Genomic DNA, 27,464 nt, shown 5'->3' with positions numbered 1-27,464 from the left:
ACTTGGTGGCAGTATTCTTTTCCCCCACAGCAGAAAATGAATACTCAGAGAAATGGTACAGGACAGCAGCAAGGGGTTGGGGGACAGCATAATGGAGGGACAGTCGTAGTATAAATGTGTCATCATTTCTCTATGAAGAGTTTTCCTCTATCATAGACAAAATGATGTGTGGCGCTGGTCTGTAGGGGCGCCCCATATAGACCCTAAAGTATCAACTGCATGCTACTTTACCACAATAACAAGCAGCCAATACCCATAGATTGTATCCCTAAAGAAATCCAGTTGTACAATGAAGGAAATAGACTGTTTAAGGGTGAGAAGAGGCTTTTTGATGGGTCAGTGATTTGTGTACCCAAATGCTGTGATTCTACAATTCAGACTGACACTTCACCCAACAATTCAGGAATACTTTACTTCATTTTCCTTGCAGTTACTCATGGATTGGACTCACCCTGATGTTTTACAACTGTCTGGGCCATTTTACTGGTCTTCAGTGCCTTTCCAGGCCTCTTTTTCTGAGTGGGGGTGGAGAGGTCACCCTCCTGGTGGAATTTGGCAACCCTACATCTAATACTACTGTGAATACATGCCTACCTGTTCAGCTATTTTCATATCTGTACAACCAGATTTCTTTAGGGCTGCAATCTGGGCAAAGGTTTTCTGCAATAAATCCTTACTAGAGCCCATATTCACAACACTGCATGGGTTAGAAGAGGTGGTGGTGGGGGTTGAGAAGTGGATCCATGGGACACTTAAGGCGCAAATCCTCCCCCCACACTGGCAAAACAACAACAGTGTTGGTTTCTGGTAGGATGATTAGCTCCACTTGCAATGCTACGATGGTAGGCAGCACATTCAAAAGGCATGAAAATTCCCCCTTTAAGGGGATTTCCATTTTTGCACTGGTCCATTAATTTTTTTTTTTTTTTTTTTTTTTTTTTTTTTTTTTTTTTTTTTTAAGCGTGTGTGTAGATGACTCTGTTTATAGTCAGGTTGGAGGACAGACTGAAATATTTGGAAGCAGCCATCCCTGTATTGGCAAGAAAAAGCCTTTTAACATGTACACAATTGGTAGCAGTCCCTTAATAATGTTCAAAGCCATATTGGCATCTAACAGATTAATCACTTAATAATCTGCTTGACAACTACTTCGTGAGAGATTACTAAGTATAATTTTTTTTTTTCCAGATGGAAGCTGAAACTCCAGCATCCTCAGAGAAAAGTGGGGGAAGATATGATGTCTTCACAGAATTGGATCCCCTGGGTACAGGAAGAGTAAGACCATACATAGATAAAAAGGATTTCTTCAATGACATCCGAAAGCCTGCCAAAAGAGTACTTAGAGATTTAACAGATGGTGAAGGCTCCTCACCATGTTCTCCAAGAACACAGCCAGGACTCATACCACCAGAGGTGTCTGCTTTAGTGGCCTCCACATCATTGTACAGCACAAGGTCGGACACCATTACATCCTCTCATCCACAAACCAGTACAGAGACAACACCGGTGCACAGCTCCTCCATAGCCATGCAGCCCTTCACAGACTCTTTCAGCCCACCAGCTGATGCCTTTGCTGCCTCAGACCTTCAGACCTCTGTGCACACTGAGGAGAGGGATCCTTTTGATACCTCTAACTTTCCTGCCTCCAATTTTGCCGACTTTTCCAGTTTTGGCAACGAATCTCCAAGAAGTCAAAGATCTGAAATGTCAAGCAGCATCCCCGATGAACCAGTGCCACAAGTGCCTTGTGGTCCCCTGACTGTGGCACTGCCTCCCGAGTCCTTCAGGGACAGTCCACCACCTCCCTTTTCTCCACCTCCTCCGCCACTCAGTAGGTCACCAGCAAGAACAGGATCTGCTGGCTCTGGTTCTCCACAATTGCAACGACCTTACCAAGGATCCTCTCCTAGGGGTCGCCTTAGCAAGCAGGTCACAGTGGCAGCTTCATATTCTGTCAGCCCAAAAACTCTACCTCGCAGTCACAAATTCCACAAGCAATCTAGCTTTGAGAGTGACTGGGATTCTGGTGTGGTATCTCATCACAAAATGTATGCCAGTGGAGAACTCACACCCCCAACTCCTCCAAGGCAGCAAAGTGAAGGAGGTTTAAGTCCCAGACCAAGGCCAAGGTCTAGTTTGTCCAAACATATAAGCAATAGTTCAGCTGCATTATCTCTTAGGCCTTCTAATAGCAGGTACAGTGATGACCAGTTCTCTTCACCGGAAGTTGAGTGTCGTCCTTTCCCTAACAGTGAAATGGGTATGATGGGAATGAGTGCCGAAGAAGCCCCAGAACCTCCACCTCGACCAGCTCACGTGGAACCTCCACCATTACCACCAAAACGTCAACCAACTCATGTCACACTCAAGCCTCCACCCAGACCTCCTCCCTCCTTGGACTCGCATTATAATTACATCAACGAATATGATTCTTCACCCTCTCCAGAAGCTGCCAAGTCCTTGAGTCCTCCCATTCCAATTCCCGCTAGGAAACCACGGTATCCTGAATCCAGCACACTTCCTGTGTATATGCCCAGCCGTTCCAGCAAACCCACCCACACCCAAGAATCTTGCAACTTCCAGTTTCCAAAGACCAGTTTCAGCCCCACACACGAAGTAAGTGGTGCCATCCCGAAGACTTCTTCCCGAGACTCCACGCCCAGCAAGTCCACCACTCCTGGCAAGTCACCTAGAGTTACACCTCGTCTGGCTACAACAGGATCAGTTGACTTGGCAAACACCAGTTTAGACCAGCTTGCAGCCTCCCTTGATGTGCCTGTAGAACGCCTCGCTCGCATGACAGTAGTTGAACTGGCTGCTTGCCTTGCCCAAATGCAGCTCAAACAGTCAGTTGAGGAGGAAGAGGAACCAGAACCAAGTCCACCAGCCAGCCAGTTTAAGCCGCAGACTGGGCGTAGAAGAGACTTTGCTCAAGATGATGACGACATGTTTGCAAAGTTTGACGAACAATTTCCTAAGAGTCCCGTTGACACTCCAGAATTTGATGAAATGAGTTCTGGAAGCCAAGGGTGTTCACATCTGGAGGCTCAGGTGAACAGTGCCAAGTCTTTAGGAGCACCCGTTAGTGAAGACAGGTATGCTGTGTTTAGGGAACTAACTAGTGCAGGAAAACAAAAGTCTGTATTTGACGAAAACTTCCTAACTCCTCAGAACTCAATGGAAGAGGAAGTTTCAGAAGTGTCGTCTGGTACATTTAAAGCAAATTTTGAAAATAGTACTCACCAAGATTCTGTTGAACATAGATCTTCATTAAGTGATGACAATGAGGTTGAGCTTGAAAAGGACAAAGACTGGTCAGGACACGAAATGATAGACCATGAAGGTGTGACCATCTTCAGAAGTCCTGAAATTAGTGAATATGATAATTTTGAACCAAATTTTGATGCTAAATTTGATGATGATTTCTCAACAGCAACAATAAGTGAAAAGAGTGACACACCAGTAGCAGGTAACTCACCTGCTCACATGTCTCAGCCAAGTCCACGATCAAGTCGACGCGAGTTTGATTCGCAGAAATCTCCATTCACCGATGACTTTAGTCCATCCAGTAAATCTGTCAACGCCCTAAGTGAATCGTCTCTCACAAGCAAAAGTAAAACAAGTGAGACCAGCAGCTCCTTTGCTAAGTTTGATGATAATTTCCTTCCTCCACCATCTGGTGGTGACAAGTATGCAGTCTTTAGGGAACTTTATGCTGATGAGTCACACACTGAAGTGAGAAAAAGCCCATTTGAGGATAATTTTGTTGCAGGGGATGATGAGAGCCAAGGCCCAAGTAGTGGATTTAGTTGTAACTTTGCAACAAGTGAAAACTTAGATGACCCTTTCACCAACACTTCTGGAAAGACCCGTAGTGTTTCCCAAGGAAGTGTGGAATTCACAAGCCAAAGTCCATTTGAGGGCAATGAGGAGGAATCTCTAAAACCTCCACCCAAGACTAAGGACAAAAGAAAAAGTCCCTTTGATGATGATTTTACTGATAGGGGAGACAGGTATGAAGTGCTCCGTGAAGTTGAAAGTGAAAGAGAACCTTCTTTAGAGGGAGAGGTGGGTAAATTAACAAAACAGAGTGAACACAGAGGCTCACCCTTTGATGATTCTTGGCACGGATCCCACAGAAATACTCCTCATGATGATCAGAAATCAGTCGCATCAATGCAGTCCATTCAGGAGGAGTACAAGAATGTCCCTCACGAGTCACCCTTCGAAGATGACTTTAGCCGAGAATTACAGAAAAGTTCAGAACAGGATCGAGTCTCAAGATCAGGTTCTGAACATGGAAAATCTCCGTTCAGTGAAACCTTCACACCTCCAGCATCAAATCGTTCATTCAAAGGCAGAGGTCCTTCTAGATTAAGTGCAGGAAGTGAAGGTAGTGAATTTAGACAGTCACCATTTGACGACAACTTTAATTCTGCAATCAGCAGTGTAGTTGAAGAAGCCTCCTATGATAATGTGTTTCCCAGTTTTGAAAGCAAAGAAAGTCAAGGATCTGAAACAGTAGACAAATCTTCTCCAGACCCCTTCAGTATCCAGCTTGCTTCAGTGGGTTCAGCCGTTGATGACCAACCCTTTGCAGACTTCGAAAGTGCTTTCAAAGATGAAGAGTCTCATTCAACACCACCACCACTTCAGTCTTCACCAACTTCAGCCCAACACAGTTTGGATGATGATGTCTTCCCAACCACTGATGCAGAATTCAAGATTTGTCCACGATTCCTAAAACCAGAAGCTGAAATGAAGAAGTCTGATTCGGTCAACATTTTCAGGAGAAGTAGTGACCCGTTTGCAGACGAATTCTTTACCGATGAAAGTGTAAACAATGCTGAACAACAGCAGGGTGGAGGGGAGACTAAAATTGGTGATGATCCTTTCTGGGAGGAACCATTTGAAACCTTTAACTTCCAGCCCAGTAAGTAGCTATCACCAACCCCCTCATTTTTCCTCATCTAGCCCCATCCTAAGGTTAAGTTACCATACCAAGACAATTGGAGCATAACTACATCAGTGATCCACAAATGGAATTGGTCACAAATATCATCATCCACTGAATGTATCCAGAACAGATGAGGGATGCAGGTACAATGACAAAATTGTGAATTTGGACATCATTTGGGGGGGTTGAGAAAAGTCCTCTTTGGCATGGTCAGTAATAGCCTCTTAATTTTTTCATTCCTTCATGGGTATTACCTGGATCATTCCTATGAAAATGGGAGAAGTATTTCATTCCACTTTGTGTATGACTGAATACATTCCCAGCAATACTTTTGTTTCATCATCACAGAATCAACATCTCATTTTTCACCCTTTATCAACAAATCCATGTTGTATGAATTGTGATTGACTTCTGAATCTCTGTTCATAAAAATAAATTAATACTCTATAGATGATGTGATATTTTGTATTGAGTTTACCTTGTGAGAAATCAGACATGACGAAGGTCACCGCAAGAAATGACAATTTGTATATGCATAAGGCATGTGCTAGCCCACCACCAGCACTTAGGGTCATTCTTGATCCTATTCTGTGTTGAGGCACAAGGGCTTCACACAGCAATACTTGCATCATCTGATATTTGTCAAAGCTTGGAATCATGAGCTCGTGTGCTTTTTGGGTTCCACTCATTCAAAGGTCAATAGAGTGCATCAGTGTCTGTAAGCCAATGTGAAAGAAACTGTATTATATGGTGTTGAAAGTAATCGTGTCTGCAAAGCTAAAAGTACTCAAATCAGTAGGCATAATATGACTACAGTATCTAAATTTGTTTTTGGGTTTTTAAGTACGAACTGTCTGTGTTCTCATTGATTGTGCCATTTTAATTGAATTGTTACTGAGGGCCCACAAATATACCATCTTCCTGTAACTAGTGTAGTAGAAGTACTGCATGAAAACTTTAGTTGCATGTCAACTGTCCAAAACAATTGTTTTCTTAGTGATTCAATGTTTGCCCAACAATTCTGTTCATTTTTCAAATGTAGGATGGTGCACATGATATAGCAATTGAAAAATGGAATGGCTTGCCAGCAGAAGTGGTATACACCAGCCATGGCATTAGCCACAACAGGTTTGATGTGCTGCTTCTTGCCATATGTGCAAGGGAATGCAAGGACTTAAAGTTGCTGTCTATAGAAATCAACCATGTCACTACCAAGATCTTTAAAATATATTCAATGTGCAATATGGAAATTATATGCTTCCCTCATTGCTTGGTTCATTACCATGGTCTTCATTGATTCTAGCCCTTATGTGATACATATTTTGGAACTGCCATTTGTTTAGACCTTAGTAACATTCCCCCCCCCTTTTTTCTAATCACAAACCAGCGCAATTCACATTTTGTATATGCATTCTACATGGTCACCTGAGCTGTCATCCTTGTAGTTTACATGATCTATGTTTGATATTGGCAAGATTGCACACATTCTTGAAAGCTTTAATTTCTAATTCTCCTTTACCCTTAAGTTATTGTTGACTGTTCTTGTCCTGTAGTGTATCATCACAAATTTTCACTGTATTTGCTCATGTAAATTGATATCTCAAGATAGATGGCAAAATAACTTCCCTCTTGATGTTTTTTGCTTTAGTCCACAATTTCTGTTGGTCTGTGCTCAAGCCTAGATTTTCTTCCACTGATGCAACCAATGGGTGGAATGTATTCTGTATTTTCTACTGCAAGAAAGTACAGTTAATGAAGCCAACTGTGATTTGTCAGCAGATGTGGCAATGCCATGAGGCTGTCATGCATCAGCAGATGTGACAGTACCATTCGCTTTTGTTACACATCAGCCCATATGACATTACCATGAGGTGCTGATATTCACTCATCTGCAGGTAAGACAGTACCGTCAGGCTGTGTCATATGGCAATGGGCCAGTTTCCTATTTCCTGTGTGGAATGTTCCCCCCCATCCCACTTCTTTGCCCTCAAAGTTACCAAGCCCTGTAGTTGAATGGAATCAAACATGAACATACAAGATGGGCTGGAATCGTTAGAAAAACAAGAAATGCAGCAGTTTGTATGCCTAGTGTGAAAACAGAAAACAATATATTCTATTAATTACTCACACCATTTTGATAACACTTTATCTAGCTACCCAGTTAGTGTAATATAACTTTTATGTACATATACTGCAACTCATATTGTAATGAAATAAAACAATTTGTCAGTTTTACTTAATTTTTCATTAACTTTCAACTTTCATAATGTTGATACATGTGTAAAATAAAAAAAAAGACAAGGGAATAGTAATGGATAAGGAAAATAAGCAATGAAAACATTTGACAAAACTGGAAATACAAGTCCTATTTAATACAGTTTCATTGCATATAGGATTTCCCTTGGCTGAACACTATCAGCTGGTGGCAGCCAGAACAAATATATCTTGAACAACAGGGAAAGGGTTAAACCAGGGGTGGACAAACTACAGCCAGCCAAGATTAAATCATATAATCATGTTACTTGATGAAAATATGTTAGTAAATTTGGAGGAGGGGGATAAAAAATTACCATGCAACCCCAAACAACATTGTGGAACATTAACACGTTACCCACAAATTTATGAATATGGCCCTTGCAGTGAAAAGTTTGCCCACTCCTGGGTTATTCCATTACAAAAAATTTCTATACAGATACAACTTTTCATTTCTCTTCTTTTTTTTTCTTTTTTCTTTTCTTTTTCTGTGAAAGGTGGACAGCAACACTAATCCAGTGACTTGGAAAGCCCAAATTCTAGAACAAAAAGAACAAAATATGTAGAAACAGACACAGTAAGCTACTGTCTCAATGAAAAAGAAAAATGGACAGAACTAACCCTGAGGCACATCCCTGAAGAATGATTCATCGATGGAGGAAGCTTTACGTGGAGTTACCAGGTTCTGCCAAAGGTCATCAGATATTCTTACCTGAAATACAGTAATACAGTTCATTCTTTGTCCATTCAACTGGATTTGTGCAGCCCAAAAGTAGCTGTCCATTGTCACCAGTCTTTTCCCAAGATATGAAGATGTGCTGCCTGTTTTCTGTACCTTATATTGTTTTACAACTCAGACAACTATGAAACAATGGTTGCAGTCACAGTCCACAAGCCTTTCTTGATCTCAAACCCTAGATTTGCGGTACTTGGCCAAGTAACTGAAGCTGCTCTATGGGCTTGGAGCCACCTGCATACAGGCAGGTAGCAGGGGATTCTTGGGACTGTTTGCTCCTCAACTCCTGGGGTTGGGTAGTCCCACAACAAAGAAGATGCCACACCAGGAAGGCTGCATTGTACACAATATACACTCTGTACGAGATTTGTGGGAAAACCCAATTTCAGTCATGACATTACTCAGGGAGATTGCTTGGTCAGACAGCCTAGGGAATGACAACAACAACCACCCCACCACTCCAGGCATAGCTAAAAGCTTCAAAGCTCAGTTTGAGTGAGTTTGTTGTCATGGTGACTTTTCTGTTTACAAAAATTCCACTTCATCATTTGTGTCCATGATTTTAAAATAGGCCAATAAATAATCTAAATTAGGCTTATTTAAAAATTATAAGAACTGGTACTCATTTCTTCAGTTCAACAATCAATTGTTACATACATACATCTATATAATTATGAATGGCATGGAAGTCCTTGATAGAGAAGACTTACTAAATTAGGATAAGAGAAACACAAGAGGACGTAGGAAGCTCAAAAAGGAGAGTTATAGAAGAGACCTGAAAAAGAACAGCTTTCCCCACAGAGTGGTGGATGTATGGAACATATTAGACGAAACAAGTGTGTGCAAAAACAATACAAGAATTTAAGAGCAAACTAAATATGGAGAGATACAAAGATGGGACACCACAAGCATCGCTCCCCTTCCTGTAAGATACAACTACAAGGGAGGTAGCCTAAGTCAAAAAGGCATAATTCCACTCCCACCCATTCCATCCCCATCTACCACCCCTCCCCCCTCCCATCTTGGACCCTAGATGACAGGACATCGCTGCATTTTGCCCATTGCCCTGGGTCAGAAGCAATGCAGCAAGTCACAGCACATCCACAGTAAGGCCACTTCACTCAATCAGCAACCACCCTCTCCATCCCCTTGTGCAGTAAAATCGAAGATGGGGAGAAATCCATTTGAGCTCTGAGGGAGGGATTGTGCCAAGAGCATTGTATGGAGCAGAAACATGGAACATAAGAGAGGAAGAGAGAAGGAGCTTGAATGTGTTTGAGATGAAGTGTCTGAGAAGTATGATGGGGGTTACTAGGCTAGATAGAGTGAGAAATGAGGTGAGGAGGAGAACAGGGGTGGAAAGGGAGCTGGGAGATAGGGTTGATGAAAGAGTATTAGGATGGTTTGGACACATGGAAAGAATGAGTGAAGAAAGACTTGTAAAGGAGGTATGGAAGGCAGATGTGGAGGGAGTGAACATGAGGGGATGTCCTAGGATGAGATGGATGGATGGGGTGAAGGGGGCTTTGGGGAAGAGGGGAATGTCTGTTGAGGAAGGACGGGAGAGGACAGAAGACAGGGGTGAATGGAGAATGGTTGTATATAGAAGATGTTGTGATGCATGAGGTGGGTGAGGTAGTGTGTGTGAGCAAAATTTTGACGCAGCCCGAAGGGATTTCTCCCCATCCTCTCCTTTTAGGCAATGGGGGGACGGAGAGGAGGGGGTTGCCGATTTAATGAAGCGGCCTTGCTGTGGATGTGCTGTGTCTTGTGACACTGCTTCTGACCCAGGGCAGTGGACAGGGTGCAGGGATGACCCGTCATCTAGGTGGTGCTAAGATGGGAGGGAGGGTGGAGGGGTGTGGAGTGTTTTCAGGGATGGAATGGGTGGGAATGATTTCATGCCTTTTCCTTTTTGGCTACCTCCCTAGTAAGGGGGAAAAAGCCTTGGTATATGTATGTATTTTTTAGTGCATTATTTATTTAGCCAACAGCACTGTATGGGTCAGAAATATGGAACATAAAAGAGGACAAGTTTGAATGTCTCTGAGATGAAATGCCTGAGAAGTATGGCAGGGGTTACAAGACTGGACAGAGTGAGAAACAAGACAAGGAGGAGAGCTGGAGAGGGAGTTGGGAGATAGGGTCAATGAAAAAGTATTGGGATGGTTTGGACACATGGAAAGAATAAGTGAAGAAAGATTAGTAAAAGAAGTGTGGTGGAAGGAGTGAATATGAGGAGGCGACCAAGGAGATGGATGGGATAAAAGGGGCATTGGGAAAGAGGGAAATGTCTGCCGAGGAAGAAAGAGAAATGACAGAAGATAAGGATGAGTGGAGAATGGTTCTCTATGGATAATGCTAGGATGCATGGAAGGGTGGGGGGTGGGGAGGGGGAGGTGAGGGAGTGTGTGTGTGAACGATATTTTGATGCAGCCCAAAGGGATTTTTCCCTGTCTTCTCTTTTTCTGCATGAAGGGATGGAGAAGAGTAGTTATTGACTAAATGAAGCGGCCTTCCTATTAATGTGCTGTCTTGCTACATTGATTCTGACCCAGGGCAGTGGGCACGATGGAGGGATGACCAGTCAACCAGGAGCTAAGATAAGAGGCATAGAGGGATGGGGGGTGACTGTGAGTGGATTATGTGGAGATGGAATGGGTGAGAGCGGATTTTATGCCAATGTTTTTAAGCTACCTCCTTTGTAAGAAGGGAAAAGCCGTTGGTATATGTATTTTAATCCACATCCAATAGGCCTACAAATACAGTATGTATTTATGTATTTACCTAGTTGTAATATACGGGAGGGGAGCTATGCTCGTGGTGACCCATCTTTGTATCTCTCCGCATCAAGTTTTATCTTAAAATCTTGTATAGTGGTAGCACATACTGTTTTGTTGTCTAATTTGTTCCATGTATTTATCGCTCTGTGTGGGAAACTGTTCCTTTTCAAGTTTTTTCTATAACTATCCTTTTTCAATTTTTTTCCGTGTCCTCTTGTTTTACCGTTGTCCCACATTAATAGGTCGTTCCTGTCTAAAACTTCCATTCCTTTCATTATTCTGTAGATAGTTAGCAAATCTCCTCTTTCTCTTCTTTGTGAGAAAGAGGAGATTTGCTAACTATCTACAGAATAATGAAAGGAATGGAAGTTTTAGACAGGAACGACCTATTAATGTGGGACAACGGTAAAACAAGAGGACATGTGTATTTACCTAGTTGTATCTTATGGGAAGGGCAGCTATGCTTGTGGTGTCCCATCTGTATCTTGCAGCATCTAAATTGTTCTTAAATTCATGTATGGTTTTTCCACACAATCATTTCATCCAGTTTGTATATATATGTGTGTGTGTGTGTGTGTATTTACCAAGTTGAATTATACGGGAAGGGACCTATGCTCGTGGTGACCCATCTTTGTATCTCTCAGCATCAAATTTTTTCTTAAAATCTTGAATAGTGTTTGCACACACAGTTTCTTTGTCTAATTTGTTCCAAGTATCTATTACTATGTGGGAAGCTATTTTTTTTTTAGATCTCTCCTGTAATTATCTTTTTTTAGTTTCTTTTCATGTCCTCTTGTTTTTCCACTGTCCCATTTTAATAAATCATTCTTATCTAAGATTTCCATTCCCTTCATAATTCTAGTTAGTAGGTCTCCTCTTTCCCTTCTTTGTTTCAGAGTTGGGAATTCTAATTTGGACAGTCTTTGTTCATGTCATTTTGGAAAGAGTTGGTGCCAGTTTTGTTGTTGCTCTTTGTATTCTTTCTAATTTTTTTATATTCTTTTTGGTACTGGGTGTCCATAGTGTTGCTGCGTATTCGAGTTTTGGTCTTATTAGTGTAGTTAAATCTTTTATCATCTCTTCGTCCAAATAGGCAAATGCCACTTTTACTGACCTCAATAAATTGTAAGTTTCTCTATTTTATTAATATGCTTATCCAGCTTATCTCTGCTGATCATCACTCCAAGGTCTTTTTCAGAGTTTATTTTTTACCTCTTCTTCACCAATTTTATAATCTCTTGATATTCTGTGTGTGTATTTACCTAGTTGTATTATATGGGAAGGGATTCATGCTTGTGGTGACCTATCTTTGTATCTTTCAGCATCAAGTTCTTTATTAAAATTTTGAATAGTATCTGCATACACTGTTTCTTTATCCAAGTTATTCCAGGTATTCAGCATTCTGTTTGGGAAGCTATTCTTTTTCCGACCTCTTCTATAGTTATCCTTTTTGAGTTTCTTTTCATGACCTCTTGTTGTTCCTTGCATTTTTCTATTATTTCCTTTTCATAATTTCTCTTTTCTTCTCTGTGTATTTTTACATAACCTTTCTTAGTTTGCTCATTTTTTTGTCCTTTTTCCATTTTTTCCATGCTTTGTCTCTTTTATCCTTAGCTTCACTACATTTTTGTTGTACCAGTTCTTTATGTATGTTCTTTCTTGCTTTTGTTGTGGTACATATTTGATCACACCCTCATTATAAATTTCTTTTAGTATATTCCATTTCTCTTCCATCCTTGTTTCTTCATTTAGGAATTTTTCCCAGTTTGCATTATGAAAGAATTTTTTAAGTTTCTCAAAATTCATTTTGTTGTACATTGGTCTTCCTATTCTATGTTTCTCCTTTCTTCTTAGGTCTTTTTGCTCTTTTAGTTCGAATTCTTTTAGTACATGGTCACTCTTTCCTATTGGTATTTTTTAATCTATTCTGTCTACAATTTCAGGTTCCGACATAAGTATTAAATCCAATCTCGTAGGTTCCTCATTGTTTCTGTATCTGGTATTTTCCTTTATCCACTGAGTCAATGTGTATTCAATGGTCATATCGAGTAGTATGCTGCCCCATATATCCTCTCCACCCCTTACTGTCATTTCTTCCCAACATATTTGAGTTAAAATATGTTACCCATAATTACTCTATTTCCTCCTTCTTTCAGTATATCAGTTCATGTTTAGCATCCTCCAACAATTTGGAATGATCATGTTCTGTTCAGGACTGTGTTTTTGGGGCACATACACTACTACAATTTTTCTACTTTTCATGTTATTGTTTTCTACTTTTATCATAATTGATTCTACATTGTTTTTTTCCTTCTGTTAACTTTGTCACATTTAAGTCTTTCCTGGTCAGCAATAGTCCCCCCTCCATGTTTTTCCTTTCTATTCTTCATCCAGCAGTTCTATAGTCCTTGTCCCACAGTGTTAGGTGGTAAATTACCTTTTAGTTTGGTTTCTACTATTCCCATTATGTCCGGTTTTTCTGATGCCAGGTAATCATTTAGTTCATTCAATCCGTGTGTGTGTATTTACCTAGTTGCATTTTACAGGAAGGGGAGCTATGCTCGTGAGGTCCCGTCTTCATATCTCATTTTATCTAAACTATTTTTAAATTCATGTATTGTTTTTGCACACACCACTTTCTCATCTAACTTGTTCCAACTGTCTATTACTCTGTGAGGAAAGCTGTTCTTTTTCAAATCTCTTCTATAGCTGTCTTTTTTTATTTTCTTTCCATGTCCTCTTGTATTTCTGTCATCCCATTTTATCAGATTCTCTCTATCAGTAATTTCCATGCCTTTCATGATTCTGTAAATAGCTATCAAATCTCCTCTCTCTCTTCTTTGCTCTAGTGTCTGTAGTTCAAGTTTTTCTAGTCTCTCTTCATATGATAGTTTTGAGAGTGTTGGTGCCAATTTTGTAATTGCTCTTTGTATTCTTTCAAGTTTTTTTATACATTTTTTTGTACTTGGTGACCATATCGTTGCTGCATATTCCAATCTTGGTCTTATCAGGGTGATTTGGATTTTCTTCACCATTTCTTCATCCAGGTATGTAAATGCAACTTTGATTGTTCTTATTAAATTATAAGTTTCTCCAAAAATCTTATTTATATGTTTCTCAGGTGACATATTATTCATAACAATGACTCCCAGGTCCTTCTCATTTTCTACTTTTTTTATTCCTTCTTCTCCCAAATTATATGATCCTGTTATTCTGTTTTTGCTTTTTCCAAATTCCATTATACTACACTTTTTTGTATTGAACTCCATCTCCCACTTCCTACTCCATTCCTGTACTTTATATAGATCTCTCTGTAGTGATTCACAATCTTCTTCTTTTTTCACTCTTTTTAGTAGTTTTGCATCATCTGCAAAGAAGCTCATATAGCTTTCAATTCCTTCATCCATATCATTAATATATATAGCAAACATTATTGGGGCCAGTACTGTTCCCTGCGGAACACCGCTTATTACTTTATCCCATTTTGAGTGTTTGTCTCTTATCACTACTCTCATTATTCTTTCTTGCAAAAAGTCTTCCATCCAATTTAACAGTTTGCCCTGTATTCCTCCTTCAGTTTCTAATTTCTTAAGCAACTTCTTATGTGGTACTTTGTCAAAAGTTTTCTTTAGATCTAAAAATGCACAGTCTGCCCATCCATCTCTTTCTTGTATTATATCTATTAGCCTTGAATAGAAACATATTAAATTGGTGACGCATGATCGTCCTTGTCTGAATCCAAATTGCCTTGGATTTAACACTTTGTTATTTTCTAAATATTTTACCCATCTACTTTTGATAATTCTTTCACAAATTTTTGCTATTGTACTTGTTAGAGAGACTTGTCTATAGTTTGTAGGTTCTTCTTTATTTCTTCCTTTATATATAGGTACTATATTTGCTTTTTTCCAATCTTCTGGAACTTTTCCTTCTTTCAAGGAACTGTTTATTATGCTATGTATTTTGTCTGCCAGTTCATTCCTGCATTCTTTCAGAATCCAGTTTGCTATTTCATCTGGTCCATGCGATTTTCTGACATCAAGATTACTCAAGTGTGTCAATATTTCATTCTTTGTTACTTCTATTTCTTCCATAGGGGGTGACCATATCTTGTGTGTGTATTTACCTAGTTGTATTTTACAGGAAAGGGAGCTATGCTTGTGGTGTCCAGTCTTCATATCTCATTTTATCTAATTTGTTTTTAAATTCATGTATTGTTTTTGCACACACCACTTTCTCATCTAACTTGTTCTTTTTCAGATCTCTTCTATAGCTGTCTTTCTTGATTTTCTTTCCATGTGTGTGTATGTGTATTTACCTAGTTGTATTATACGGGAAGGGAGCTATGCTCGTGGTGACCCATCTTTGTATCTTTCAGCATCAAGTTTTTTCTTAAAATCTTGAATAGTATTTGCACATACTGTTTCTTTAAGTTATTCCATATATCCAGCACTCTGTGTGGAAAGCTATTCTTTTTCCGATCTCTTTTGTAGTTGTCCTATTTTAGTTTCTTTTCATGACCTCTTGTTTTTCCATTGTCATTTTTTAATAAGTCTTTTCTGTCATGGATTTCCATTCCTTTCATGATTCTGAATATAGTCAGCAGATCACCTCTTTCTCTTCTTTGCTCTAGTGTTGGTAGTTCTAATTTTAATAATATCTGTTCATATGTTAATTTGGAAAGAGCTGGTGCCAACTTTGTTGTTGCTCTCTGTATTCTTTCTAGTTACCTTATATTCTTTTTAGTACTGGGTGTCCATAGTGTCACTGCATATTCCAGTTTTGGTCTAATCAATGTGACTAGTATTTTTTTAATCATTTCTTCATCCAAGTATTCAAATACCACTTTCATTGACCTTAGTAGGTTGTAGGTTTCACTGACTATTTTGTTTATATGTCAATCCGGTGTCATGTCTTTGCTGATCATCACTCCAAGGTCCCTTTCCAAGTGCACTTTTTTATTTCTTTTTCACCAATTTTGTAATTTTTTAAAATTCTGTTTTTGCTTTTTCCAAACTCCATTATGCTACACTTCTTGATATTGAAGTTCACTTCCCACTTTTGAGCCCATTTCCAAATTTTGTCCAGGTGTGATTGTAACAAGTCAAAGTCCTCTTCTGTTAATACTTTCTTTAATATTTTTGCGTCATCTGCAAAGGAATTCATATACCGTATTTTCCAGCGTATAGTGCGTAACTTTTTTCTGTTGGAAGGGCCTAAAAATGGGGGGTGCGCGTTATCCGGTGGTGCGCATTATCTACAGCCTACGATAAAAATTCTGCGGCTGTGTGTAATTTTTTTCACAACAACGTGATGATGTTGGCCGTCACAAAGTCGGGACGGCACACTTCTCCGTGACGTTCCGTGAGAACAAGAAGAACAGCCATGGTGACATGAAAGAATACACCAGCATGGGCTATATAAATATTTGGTATAGGTAGGTATCTATCGAATCTTATTTTTCATGTTTCAATAGGCCTAAACACCATGAAACATGATCAATATTCATGATATTTGCCCATGTTCACAGCATCCTAGTTTGAATTTTTATGTTGGCTTTGTTGCTTCACTTTAGTTGCGGCCTTTCTTCACTTTCTTCACTTTTTATGTTGGCTTTGTTGCTTCACTTTAGTTGCGGCCTTGCTTCACTTTCCGTTGCGGCCTTTCATAAACTCATGTCAAACACCTGACTACAACGCCCTCTTTCGGGAGTTATATTAACTAAACATCACCTTGATGAGAGACTGCCCTATTTCACCACTGTCATTGTAGGTTCAAAGCTAAAACAAAACCGTCTGTAGTTTGTTCAATATTAAATAAAAAATGGTAAAGACGAATTATTTCCTCAAGATGCAACATGAAAATTTTCTGTAAAAATCCCGAAATTTTTCTGTATATTTTACTTCCAATAAACTTTTTTTAGATCATATTTCCTACAAACTATTTAAGCTACAAAGTAATAAGGGACCAACGCACAACATGAGTCATATACCGGTACATGTAGTTCCGACTTTTTCTTAGTTGTGTGCTGATTGATGCCTAAACTGACACTTAATTTAGTGACAAATCAACAGATTTCCCAGCCGTGGCTCTAGCCAATGAAAAATACTTCTCCATGTAACCTCGTTCACATGATACTAAGTAATTAATCGCCGTTATTTCATTGGTTTATTTTTACTAACATTAATTATCGTAGTCTATGCAAATATTTGGGATCTGTAAAACAGCACTGGTACCAACATCATGAACGTTGGCCGTTTTAGCTCACGACACTTATGAACCGAAACATAGTTGCTGCATGGCGATAAAAACTTGTACACGGTGATAAAAACTTGAACACGGTGATAAAAACTTGTAAGATGAATTATTCCCTAAGGACAGTAAATTACCATTTTTCTGTAAAAATCCAAAATTTTTCATGTACATTTTGTATTCAATAAACTTTTCATGGCTCAAATTTCCCACAAAACAATGGACCAATGCAAGCAGGAGTCGCATACATGCAGTTCACGAGCTTTAGCCACCAGTGACTTTTCCTGGCATGTGCGTTATACGTCGGTGCGCGCTATCTGTGTACTGAGATAACGAAGTGCATGGGTGCGCATTATAACCCGATGCACATTTTAAGCTGGAAAATACGGTAACATTCAACTCCTTCGTCCATGTCATTTATGTATATGGCAAACATGACTGGAGCCAGCACTGACCCTTGTGGAACACCACTTATTTCTTCCCATTTCGAGTATTTGTCTCTAATTACTACCCTCATTTTTCTCTCAGTCAGGAAATCTTTCATTCATTCTAATAAATTACCTGCAATGCCACCTATTGATTCTAATTCTCCTATTAATTTCTTGTTTGGTACTTTGTCAAATGCCTTTTGTAGATCTAGATAGGCACAGTCTGCCAATCCATCTCTCTCATCTATTATACTCATATCTATTAGTCTTGAATAGAAGCAGATTAGGTTTGTTGTACATAATCTTCCCTGTCTAAATCCAAATTGGCTCTGGTTTAGTATAGATTCTTCTTCCAGATGTTTAACCCATCTACTTTTGATCACTTTTTCACATATTTTAGCTACTCTGCTTGTTAGGGAGACCGGTCTGTAGTTAGTTGGATTTTCCTTGTTTCCTCCTTTATATATTGGTACAATGTTTGCATTTTTCCAGTCTTGTGGTTCTTTTCCCTTCTTTGAGCGAGCATTTGATTTTAGCTTGTATTTTATCTGTTAATTCCTCTACACATTCCTTCAGTATCCAATTTGCAATTCTATCTGGACCATGCTATTTTCTAACGTCAAGGTTTTTTATCTGGTCACTGATTTCCTTTTTTGTTACAGTTATTTCCTTCATTTGGGGGGATTTCTGTCTCTCGATTTCCTCACAGTTAGGCGTGTTCTCAATTGTGAATACCGATTTTGAAGTGGTTACTCATAATTTCTGCCATTTCTTGTTCTGTGTATTCATGACTTCCTTGGCACAGTTTTTCTATTGTTTGTTTTTTAGCTTACCGTTCACATATCTATAAAATAGTTTCGGTTGTTCCTTGCATTTTTCTATTATTTCCTTTTCATAATTTCTCTTTTCTTCTCTGCGTATTTTTACATAATTGTTTCTTAGTTTGATTTATGTTTGCCATTTGCTCTTTTTTTTTTTTTTTTTGTCTTTTTTCCAGGCTCTCTTTTATCCTTGGCTTCACTACATTTTTTGTTGTACCAGTTCTTTATGTATATTCTTTCTTGCTTTTGTTGTGGATCATATTTGATCACACCCTCATTATAAATTTCTTTTAGTATATTCCATTTCTTTTCCATCCTTGTTTCTTCATTTAGGAATTTTTCCCAGTTTGCATTGCGAAAGAATTTTTTTAGTTTCTCAAAATTTGTTTTGTTATACATTGGTCTTCCTACTCTATGTTTCTCCTTTCTTCTTACGTCTATTTGCTCTTTTAGTTCGAATTCTATTAGTACATGGTCACTCTTTCCTAATGGTGTTTTGTAATCTATTCTGTCTACAATTTCAGGTTCCGATGTAAGTACTAAATCCAATCTCGAAGGTTCCTCATTGTTTCTGTATTTGGTATTTTCCTTTATCCATTGAGTCATTGTGTATTCAATGGTCATATCGAGTAGCATGCTGCCCCATATGTCCTCTCCACCCTTCACTGTCATTTCTTCTCAACATATTTCTTTTGAGTTAAAATCACCCATAATTACTGTATTTCCTCCTCCTTTCAGTATATCAGTTAGTTCATGTTTAGCATCCTCCAACAATTTGGAATGATCATGTTCTGTCCAGGACTGTGTTTTTGGGGCACATGAGGCCATGAGCTATAGCGACCAGACGTCAAATGGTGCTCTCACCTTGCCCTGTACATCTCGAAATCTCTTTCATCAACACATTTTCAGTCTTCCAGGCCAAAATACGAGCCTTTTCCTCACCACTAAGGTTAATAGGAGCCATCAGGATGAATGTCTCCTAAAACTGGAGCGCCACAAAATAAAACAATGAAAACAGGGGGTAGGAGGCTGGAGCAAAATATAACACAGCCCCTCTCCACAAGAGCTCGAAGAGCCCTGGGGCAGGAAAATGCAAGCTGGCCGAGCTGCCAGATGGGTAGACAGGAAGGCACTGTGGGAGGTACTGCAGATATATGGGATAGGAGGAAAGCTGTTAAGAGAAGTCAAGAGTTTTTACAAGAGTAGTAGAGCTTGTGTTAGGATTAGAAATGGAGAGTGAATGGTTTGAGGTAAAGGTGCGACTTCGTCAGGGATGTGTTGTGTCGCCCTGACTGTTCAATCTTTACATGGATGGGGTGTTGCAAGAGGTGAATGCAAGGGTGGTGGGTCAGGGGTTGGAGATGATTAAAGAAAATGGAGAAAAGTGGGAGGTGAGCCAGTTGTTGTTTGCAGACAACACTGCGCTTGTAGCAGGATCAGAGGAGGGATTGAGGAAGTTAGTGACAGAGTTTGAGAAGGTGTGTGAAAAAAGGAAGCTGAAGATAAATGTGGGCAAAAGGTGATGAGATGTACAAGGGGAGAGAATAACAGTAGGCTGGAAGTGACCATTAAGGGTGAAACACTGGAGGAAGTGGATAGTTTTAGATACTTGGGTGTGAATGTGGCAGGAAAGGGAGGAGTGGGGGTGGAGGTAGAATGTAGATTGAAAGAAGCAATTAAATGTCTTGGTGGATTAAAAAGTGTAATGAGAAATAGACATCTGGGAATGGATGCTATGAGGTTGTATGAAGGAGTGATTGAGCCAACAGCAATGTACGGGGCAGAAACATGGAACATGAGAGAGGAAGAGTGAAGGAGTTTGAATGTGTCTGAGATGAAATGTCTGAGAAGTATGATAGGGGTTACGAGGCTAGATAGAGTGAGAAATGAGGAGGTGAGGAGGAGAACAGGGGTGGAAAGGGAACTGGGAGATAGGGTTGATGAAAGAGTATTGGAATGGTTTGGACACATGGAAAGAATGAGTGAAGAAAGATTAGTAAAAGAAGTGTGGAAGGCAGAGGTGGAAGGAGTGAATATGAGGGGGCATCCTAGGATGAGATGGATGGATAGGGTGAAAGGGGTATTACAAAAGAGAGGATGTCTGTGGAGGAAGGACGGGAGAGGACAGAGGATAGGGGTGAATGGAGAGGGGTTGTGTATAGATGATGCTGTGATGCATGAGGGGGAGTGAGATGGGGATGGGTGGTGAGGAAGTATGTATGAGAAAAAATTTTTGACGCAGTCTGAAGGGATTTCTCCCCATCTTCTCCCTTTCTGCATGGGGTGACGGAGAGGGGGGTCGCCGAATTTATGAAGCAGCCTTGCTGTGGATGTGCTGTGTCTTGCAACACTGCTTCTGACTCAGGGCAGTGGACAGGATGCAGGGATGACCAGTCATCCAGGAGGTGCCAAGATAAGAGGGAGGGAGGAGGGTGGAGGGGAGTGGAATGTATGGGAAATGGAATGGGTGGGAGTGGTTTCTATGCCTTTTTCTTTTTGGCTACCCCCCGTGTAGGGGGAAAAAGTCTTTGGTATATGTATGTATATATGTATATATGTATATGTATATATATATATATTATATATATATATATATATACAGTTAATATATATGGGTATATGCTTTTTGAATTGGCTATCTCCCTCATAAGGAGTAAAAGTCCTTGGTATATATATATGGACCTGGATGATAGCAATGTTTGGAGGGATGTTGCCTTGGACAGGGTTCGTTGGCAGAGGCTAATTTGAGCAATGTGGGGTCGAAAGGTCTAAGTGCCACCGGAGTAGTAGTCCATATATATATATTATATATATATATATATATATATATATATATATATATATATTTACAATATGTATATATGTACAACACTGAATGGGTCCCAGTGATCAGAGATGCATTTTAACAACCACAATGCACTTTAATTCCTGATTTTGATGGTTTAGAATTGAAGTGCATTGAGGTTGTTAAACATACATATACCAAGACTTTTTCCCCCTTACAAGGGGGGTAGCCAAAAAGAATAAGGTTGTTAAAAAGAAAAGAAAAAATATATATATATATATTCACATACAAAGGGTTTTTTGCTCCTTATAAGGAAGGTAGCCAAGTCAAAAGGCGATCCATTCCCATCCACCACCCTTTCCTCCCTCTCATCTTAGCTACTCATAGATAAAGGGTCATCCCATTTTCCCACCCACTACCCTGCATACAATACATCCACAGCAAATCCACTTAATTGGCAACCACGCCCTCTCTGTCCCCTTGTGCAGAAAATATAGAAGACAGAGAGAAATCCCTTTGGGCTGCATCAGAATATCATTCACATATAACCACTCCCTACTCTCCCCCATCCTCTACCCCCTCCCTTCCTTGCATCACAGTACTATCTATACACAGCCCTATCTCTTGCCTTCTCCCATCCTTGCTCGACTGTTGGAGGGGGTTTTGGTGGTTTCTAAAACACGGATGGTTTCGTGTTGTTTATTGCCAAGCCTAAAAGTTCTGCTACAATCTGGATCTCGCAGCTCCGAAGAAAACTTTGGAGGTGCCAGATCTTCCTAGCTAAATTAAATAATTACAAAAACTGGGCATGTCCTACGAGAAAGGTGCCCAATAGAAAAACTGCTGTAGGGGGACACTCTTGTGATGCCAGTCCGTATAACGTGAACTGTAGACGTTGACCTCTGACCCTGACTTGAGCAAGACTTCATGTTGTTTGGGATAATCTGGCAGATGTATGGGAGTGAAGGTCACTTTCTGACCTCCGAGCTCAGCTGCGGGTCTGAGAGGCCTCGTGTAATGAAAGGCCTTGTTGTTCTTCATGTTGGAGAGATGGTGGAGGAAAAGAAATCATCTGACGCCTCGTGGAGGGAAAGAAATCATCTGCCGCCTCACACGACAGACATTCCCCTATAGCTTAACCCCTTCACTCCGGGCCAAAATCTCGCGGGCAGCATTAGCTGCCAGATGTGCGATGTTGCATCATAATACATACATATACCAAAGGCTTTTTCCCCCTTATGTGGGGGGTAGCCAAAAAGAAAAAGGCATAGAAATCACTCCCACCCATTTCCTTTCCCATATATTCCACTCCCCTCCACCCTCCTATCTTGGCACCTCCTGGATGACGGGTCATCCCTGCATCTTGTCCACTGCGTCACAATACTCGCATTATAAAAAATAAAGTTACTGCTGTATTTAGCTCGTTCTCTTTCACCCATGAATTTTGATAACCATAGAAAATATGATGAAGCCAGTTTACAGAGTATGGGGGTCACGCAGGTACAACTACACTAAATATAATCAAGATGCCGACATCGGCATTCTCGCGTACCCACTTGCTCCTCATGACGCCTATATAGGCGTCATCATATCGAAGGGGTTAACACCCCTGTCCATCCATCCATCCTATTTTCCATTCCAGTTCACTCCCTCACCATCCTCTACTCCCTCCCTTCCTTGCATCACAGTACCATCTATACACAGCCCTATCTCCTGCCTTCTCCCATCCTTGCTCAACAGACATTCCCCTAAAACTTAACACCCCTGTCCATCCATCCATCTCATCCTGTTTTCCATTCCAGTTTACTCCATCCACCTCTGCCTTCCACACCTCCTTTACTAATCTTTCTTCATTTACTCTTTCCATGTGTCCAAACCATCCCAATACTTTCATCAATCCTATCTGTCATCTCCTTTTCCACCCCCACTCTCCTCTTCACCTTGTTTCTCACTATCCAACCTTGTAACCCATACCATATTGCTAAGACATTTCATCCCACACACATTTAAACTTCTCTCTGCCTCTCAAATTCCAAGTCTCCACCCTGTTTCATACAATGTCATTGGCACAATCACCCATTCATAAAATCTCCTCTTTGCATCCATTCCCCGAGGCCTATTTAATCCCCCAAGGTATTTACTTCTCAATCTACAATTTACCTCCACCTCCACTCATCTTTCCTGTACCATACGACCCCAAATACTTAATGTCTCAATAAACTGAGTAGTAGTATATATATATATACATGCACTAGTTCTTAGCAACCATATTAACTCAATTCACTATTCATTAAACTAGCCCCAGACTCAGTTCAAGTACCTTGGAGCCATACACAATGAAGAAGGATCAAAGACTAAAGTTCTAGCAAGAGCAGCACAGACAGCAACAACACTTGCAAAGCTGAAACCCATATGGAGAGATAAGAACATGTCTCCAGTCAAAGCTGAAGCTATTCCATGCATTAGTCCTGTCCATCTTCACTGTATGCATGTGAGACATGGACGCTGACAGCAGAACTGCTGAGAAAGATCCAGGCAATGGAAATGAGGTGTTTCAGAAGACTCCCTGGCATCTCATACACAGATCACATCACAAACGAAGAAGTGCACAAGACGATCTCACAGCATGTGAAGCACTATGAAGACCTCCTGACCACAGTGAAGAAGAGAAAGCTGAAGTGATATGGACATGTGACACGGTCCAGCGGACTATCAAAAACCATCCTCCAAGGGACAGTTCAGGGGAAGAGGAGACGAGGCAGGCAGAGGAAGAAGTGGGTAGAAATATCACAGAATGGACCCAGGCCCTTGCCCACGACCGTGAAAGATGGAGGTCACTGGTGAATTGTTCATCAATGCAGTGCCCCTACGACCCCGGGGGGTTAAGGGATTCATGATCGTGATCATGAAACTAGCCCCATCTTTACATGCAATTTATGATTAATCAAGATTTAATAATAGAATATTACATACTGGGTCATGTAGACGTTGGGATAACTCGTTCTTGGCAAGGGATTTTGACCACAACCCCTTTAAATCCAGAGGAGGAATCAGGTCCTCTCCACAGCCAATCTCTTTACTCTATGGAAAGAAAACCAATCTGTTACCCCAGGTCTCTTTTTGGAGGATGTCCATAGTTCTCTGGTAATTCGCAAATGCCACCAGATTGGCCCTGAGGTCACTTAAAGAAGAGATGTTATCTAAGTAAGATTAGAGTGGGGCAGAGTAGGATACAGTGTTCTGTGTCTTCTTTGTGGTGATATCTGGGGCAATGTGACAATGTCCAGGCCTAGTTTGTGTAAGTAGTTTCAAAAATGACTGGCTGCCTGAAACTAGTGGTTCTTGCTTCTTGTGGTGGTGAATTCTTGGTTGAGTTGAGATCTAAGAGTCAGGTGTAGGATGCAGTTCATGAGTTGGATTTTGGAATGTTTGCTTCATGATTCAAGTGTGTGCATTTTGCCCATTTCCAGTACTTTGTATTTCTTGGAATTGTAACTTATTTCCCTTTCTTGGCTCCATGTAAAAGTGGTGTCTAGATCTTTTTGCAATATAGTCCTCATTTTTTGCTCTTTTCATGATTTTTGCATTATCTGTGAACATGTTGGTAGCTTGTTGTACCTCTCACTATCTCATTGACATGGATAAGAAATATTATTGGTATTAGCACTTTAGTTTGTGAAGCTCTGTTGGTCACTGCTCTCCATCCTGACATCTTATCTTTTACAACTGTCCTTGTATATCTACTATAACTATAATTACAAAGGATTAGCATGCTGAGGAGACCTTTAGGTCCATAACTAGGTTGGATGGAAAATATTATATATATATATGTATACATATATGTATACATATATATATTTAAAATAAATAATTATATGTAATAAATAAACCTTCCATCCCCCACCCTCTCCCATGTGTACATATGCTTGACTTTCTTCCTAAACACTATATTTGCTATCATCAACTCAGAATCATGACAGTATCCCATGGTTAAGTGCAAACCAAGGAAGTTTTTGTGTCACCTATCTATCTTTCTAAATACCATTTTTTGTACACAGATGAAAGCTCTTGAAGCTTTCCCTGATAAATATCCAACAACTCAGGGCTAACTCTATTTGTATTGCTGGTACAAGATTTGATGAGCTCAACCTTTGTAGTAAGATCCTCTTCACCACTAGCTACTTGGTTTAGTCTGTGCAGGAACCTCCCTGGTCGTCGTTCACACTTGATATGCTGGTTGAAGGAACGGTTGGCATGTAGGTAGAACGGACAACTTGGTGACTGACAGGTATTGCGCAGAAGGCCTAGTTTCTCATTATAGCGGAGGTACACTTTGTCGAATGTCTCATTTGACACATCGATGCCCTTGGACTTGGCTTCCACAATTTCCTGCCGTGCCATGGGTCTGATTATAATGTCCCCTCCATGACAGGAGTCATAGGCTTCATACCACTGCTTCAGGAATGCTGATTGGACCTCTTCTTGAATTATCATTCTTGCACAACCCATCACTTCCTCAGTCAACTTTGACTTGACCTTCTCCAGGCACATATCATAGTCAAGGAGGTCTTCTTTTATTCGCTCACTTGAACTGGTGTGGGTGAGGACATGGTATATGTAGATAAGGGCATTCTTTTCACAGAAGACTTCCTTGACCTCAGAATCAGAAAGGCCCAATTCAACAGCGCACACCTGCAGGCGTTTCCAAGTTACATCACCACAGTTGTGGACGCTGTGCAATTTCTCAAGCCCAGTCACCTCTGGTTTGACGGCGCAACACACAACCTGAAGGAAGGCTTCCCGTTTTTTCTTCAACAACTTCATTACATACTTTACAATCTGCTCAGGGAAGTAAAAGGTGTTCTGCAAATTGACTTCATCTTTCAGAATCTCCACTGAAAAATTCTTAAACAGTTCACGAATCCATTCCTTCCTCTTCTCTTATATCTTTCATGAAACAGTTGATGAAGGGCATGGGATCATGAGCCGTGTGGTGCAAACATCTCCATAGGAATTCCACACTGGCCAGTCGCATGATACTGACTTTGACTTGGTGATCAAATGGGCGCCCTGCCCTTTGTGTAAAATGCATAAGAAAGAGAGGCTTCAGAATGGCCTCACATCTGAGGGGTTTGGCCTCAGGATCCTCCTGTGGACACTCCGTCATAAGAGCATGCCTAGGAGTGGCCTGGAGCTCTTTTAGGTAAAGGGCAAGACTTGGGCGGCCCAAATATATCATACCCATGGCCTCTACACTCTCCAAGCGCTCCTTAGCAAACTCAGGTCGTTCTGACGCCACAGGGTAGTCAGCCAGGGTTTTGATCCACGTGGCTCCAAGTCCTGCCAAGTGTATAGTATAGTCAATGATATGAGGATTTTTAAGCAGAGCAAAGGTGGCACACATGGCATACAAGTTGGTGCAAACTAATGGTTTCAAGATCTTGGCCACAGTAGAAGAGAAAACAGGAACCACAGCATTGTAGCCACTTTCCTTATTGTCTTGTTGGAGGCGCACCTCCTTGTCTTTGACCACAGCCCCCGCATCTACGTGTGCAAATTCTTCCATAGCCACTTGACTAAGAACACTGAATGGAGAGGTCAATATCCTGTCAATTTTAAAGGACCAAGGGTTGAGCTCTGTTGAATCACGTGAACGTGAGAAGACAGGAATGCCTGACATGGAGAAGGTTTTCAGGAATTCAAACTTATTCAGTTTAAGGAGTTCGGGAAAATCCTCATCTTTGAGGTCACTGATTGTCGAGGTCATTGTGACCCGGCAACAGTCTTCTGGGCTGACCTGAATGTCATTCAGTCTCTCCTTGATTTTGGTGTATGTGTCCATAAAGGCCCTGTAGTCTTCAGCATAATTCTCTTCTGTGTGCCCTTTGAGTTTGAGTCCCTTCACAGCATGCTTGCGAGTTGTCACAGTAGTCAAAAGAATTGCCTCTGCTAGTGCCATCTCACTCATAAACTTCTCGGTTGTAAGAATAGTCTTGCTCTGGTTAACAAGGGTTTGGAACCGCACTTTCAATTCTCGCTCTTTCTTCTGGGCAAGGCGAGTGTGGATGGTGGTCGATTCAGTCTTTGGCATAACAACCTGGCTGTAAAGATAATTGAATACTCTTTCTGTGAAGGGGAACACATCATTTGGCATGGTCTTCTTCATGCTGTGCCTTTGGATAAGAACAGAATTCCACTGGGGGAGAAGAGAACTCAAGAAAATGTCTATTGTGAGCGGGAGGGCCTCAAGAGGAACGTCAACTTCATTCTCTTCCGTTGACACTTGGACAGACTTCAGTGAATCCGGAACACATGACATGTAGACATATTCTCCAAGATGGAATTCATTCATCTCTTCAAGACCAGGCACTAGGGAGCCTGGAAGGCTTAGTTTCACTGGCACCTTTGACTCTTTCAGGTGGATCTCCATATCTTTGGCCTCTCCTAAA

At 40.6% G+C, this 27,464-nt stretch overlaps 2 protein-coding genes across 12 annotated transcripts in view; one reads left to right on the top strand and one right to left on the bottom strand.

Moving 5' to 3' along the window:
- The window catches only part of LOC143020029 (uncharacterized), a 179,612-nt gene extending 172,420 nt beyond the window's left edge, over window positions 1-7,192 (top strand). For all 8 annotated transcript variants that reach the window (XM_076176155.1, XM_076176157.1, XM_076176154.1 and 5 more), the window contains one exon: window positions 1,189-7,192. In XM_076176155.1, coding sequence (XP_076032270.1) covers window positions 1,189-4,941 — 3,753 coding nt within the window. In that variant the 3' untranslated portion in view covers window positions 4,942-7,192. The remainder of the gene's footprint in view (window positions 1-1,188) is intronic.
- A 31-nt stretch (window positions 7,193-7,223) lies between these two features.
- The window catches only part of LOC143020030 (uncharacterized), a 112,172-nt gene continuing 91,931 nt past the window's right edge, over window positions 7,224-27,464 (bottom strand). For 2 of the 4 annotated variants that reach the window (XR_012965876.1, XM_076176161.1), the window contains 2 exons: window positions 7,832-7,922; window positions 7,234-7,749 (listed from right to left, as the gene is read on the bottom strand). Coding sequence is in view for 3 of the 4 variants with exons in the window: in XM_076176161.1 (XP_076032276.1) it covers window positions 7,721-7,749; window positions 7,832-7,922 (120 nt within the window). In the remaining variant the exon portion in view is untranslated. Of the gene's footprint in view, window positions 7,750-7,831; window positions 7,923-23,988; window positions 24,097-27,464 lie in introns of all 4 variants that reach the window. The other 2 variants (XM_076176162.1, XM_076176160.1) reach the window with 2 other exon arrangements.

Source organism: Oratosquilla oratoria, chromosome 38, assembly GCF_046742065.1.
Source record: "Oratosquilla oratoria isolate Oo_2021 chromosome 38, ASM4674206v1, whole genome shotgun sequence".
In the NCBI taxonomy this organism is placed as follows: Eukaryota; Metazoa; Arthropoda; class Malacostraca; order Stomatopoda; family Squillidae; genus Oratosquilla; species Oratosquilla oratoria.
This window is presented reverse-complemented; position numbering and strand designations above follow the sequence as displayed.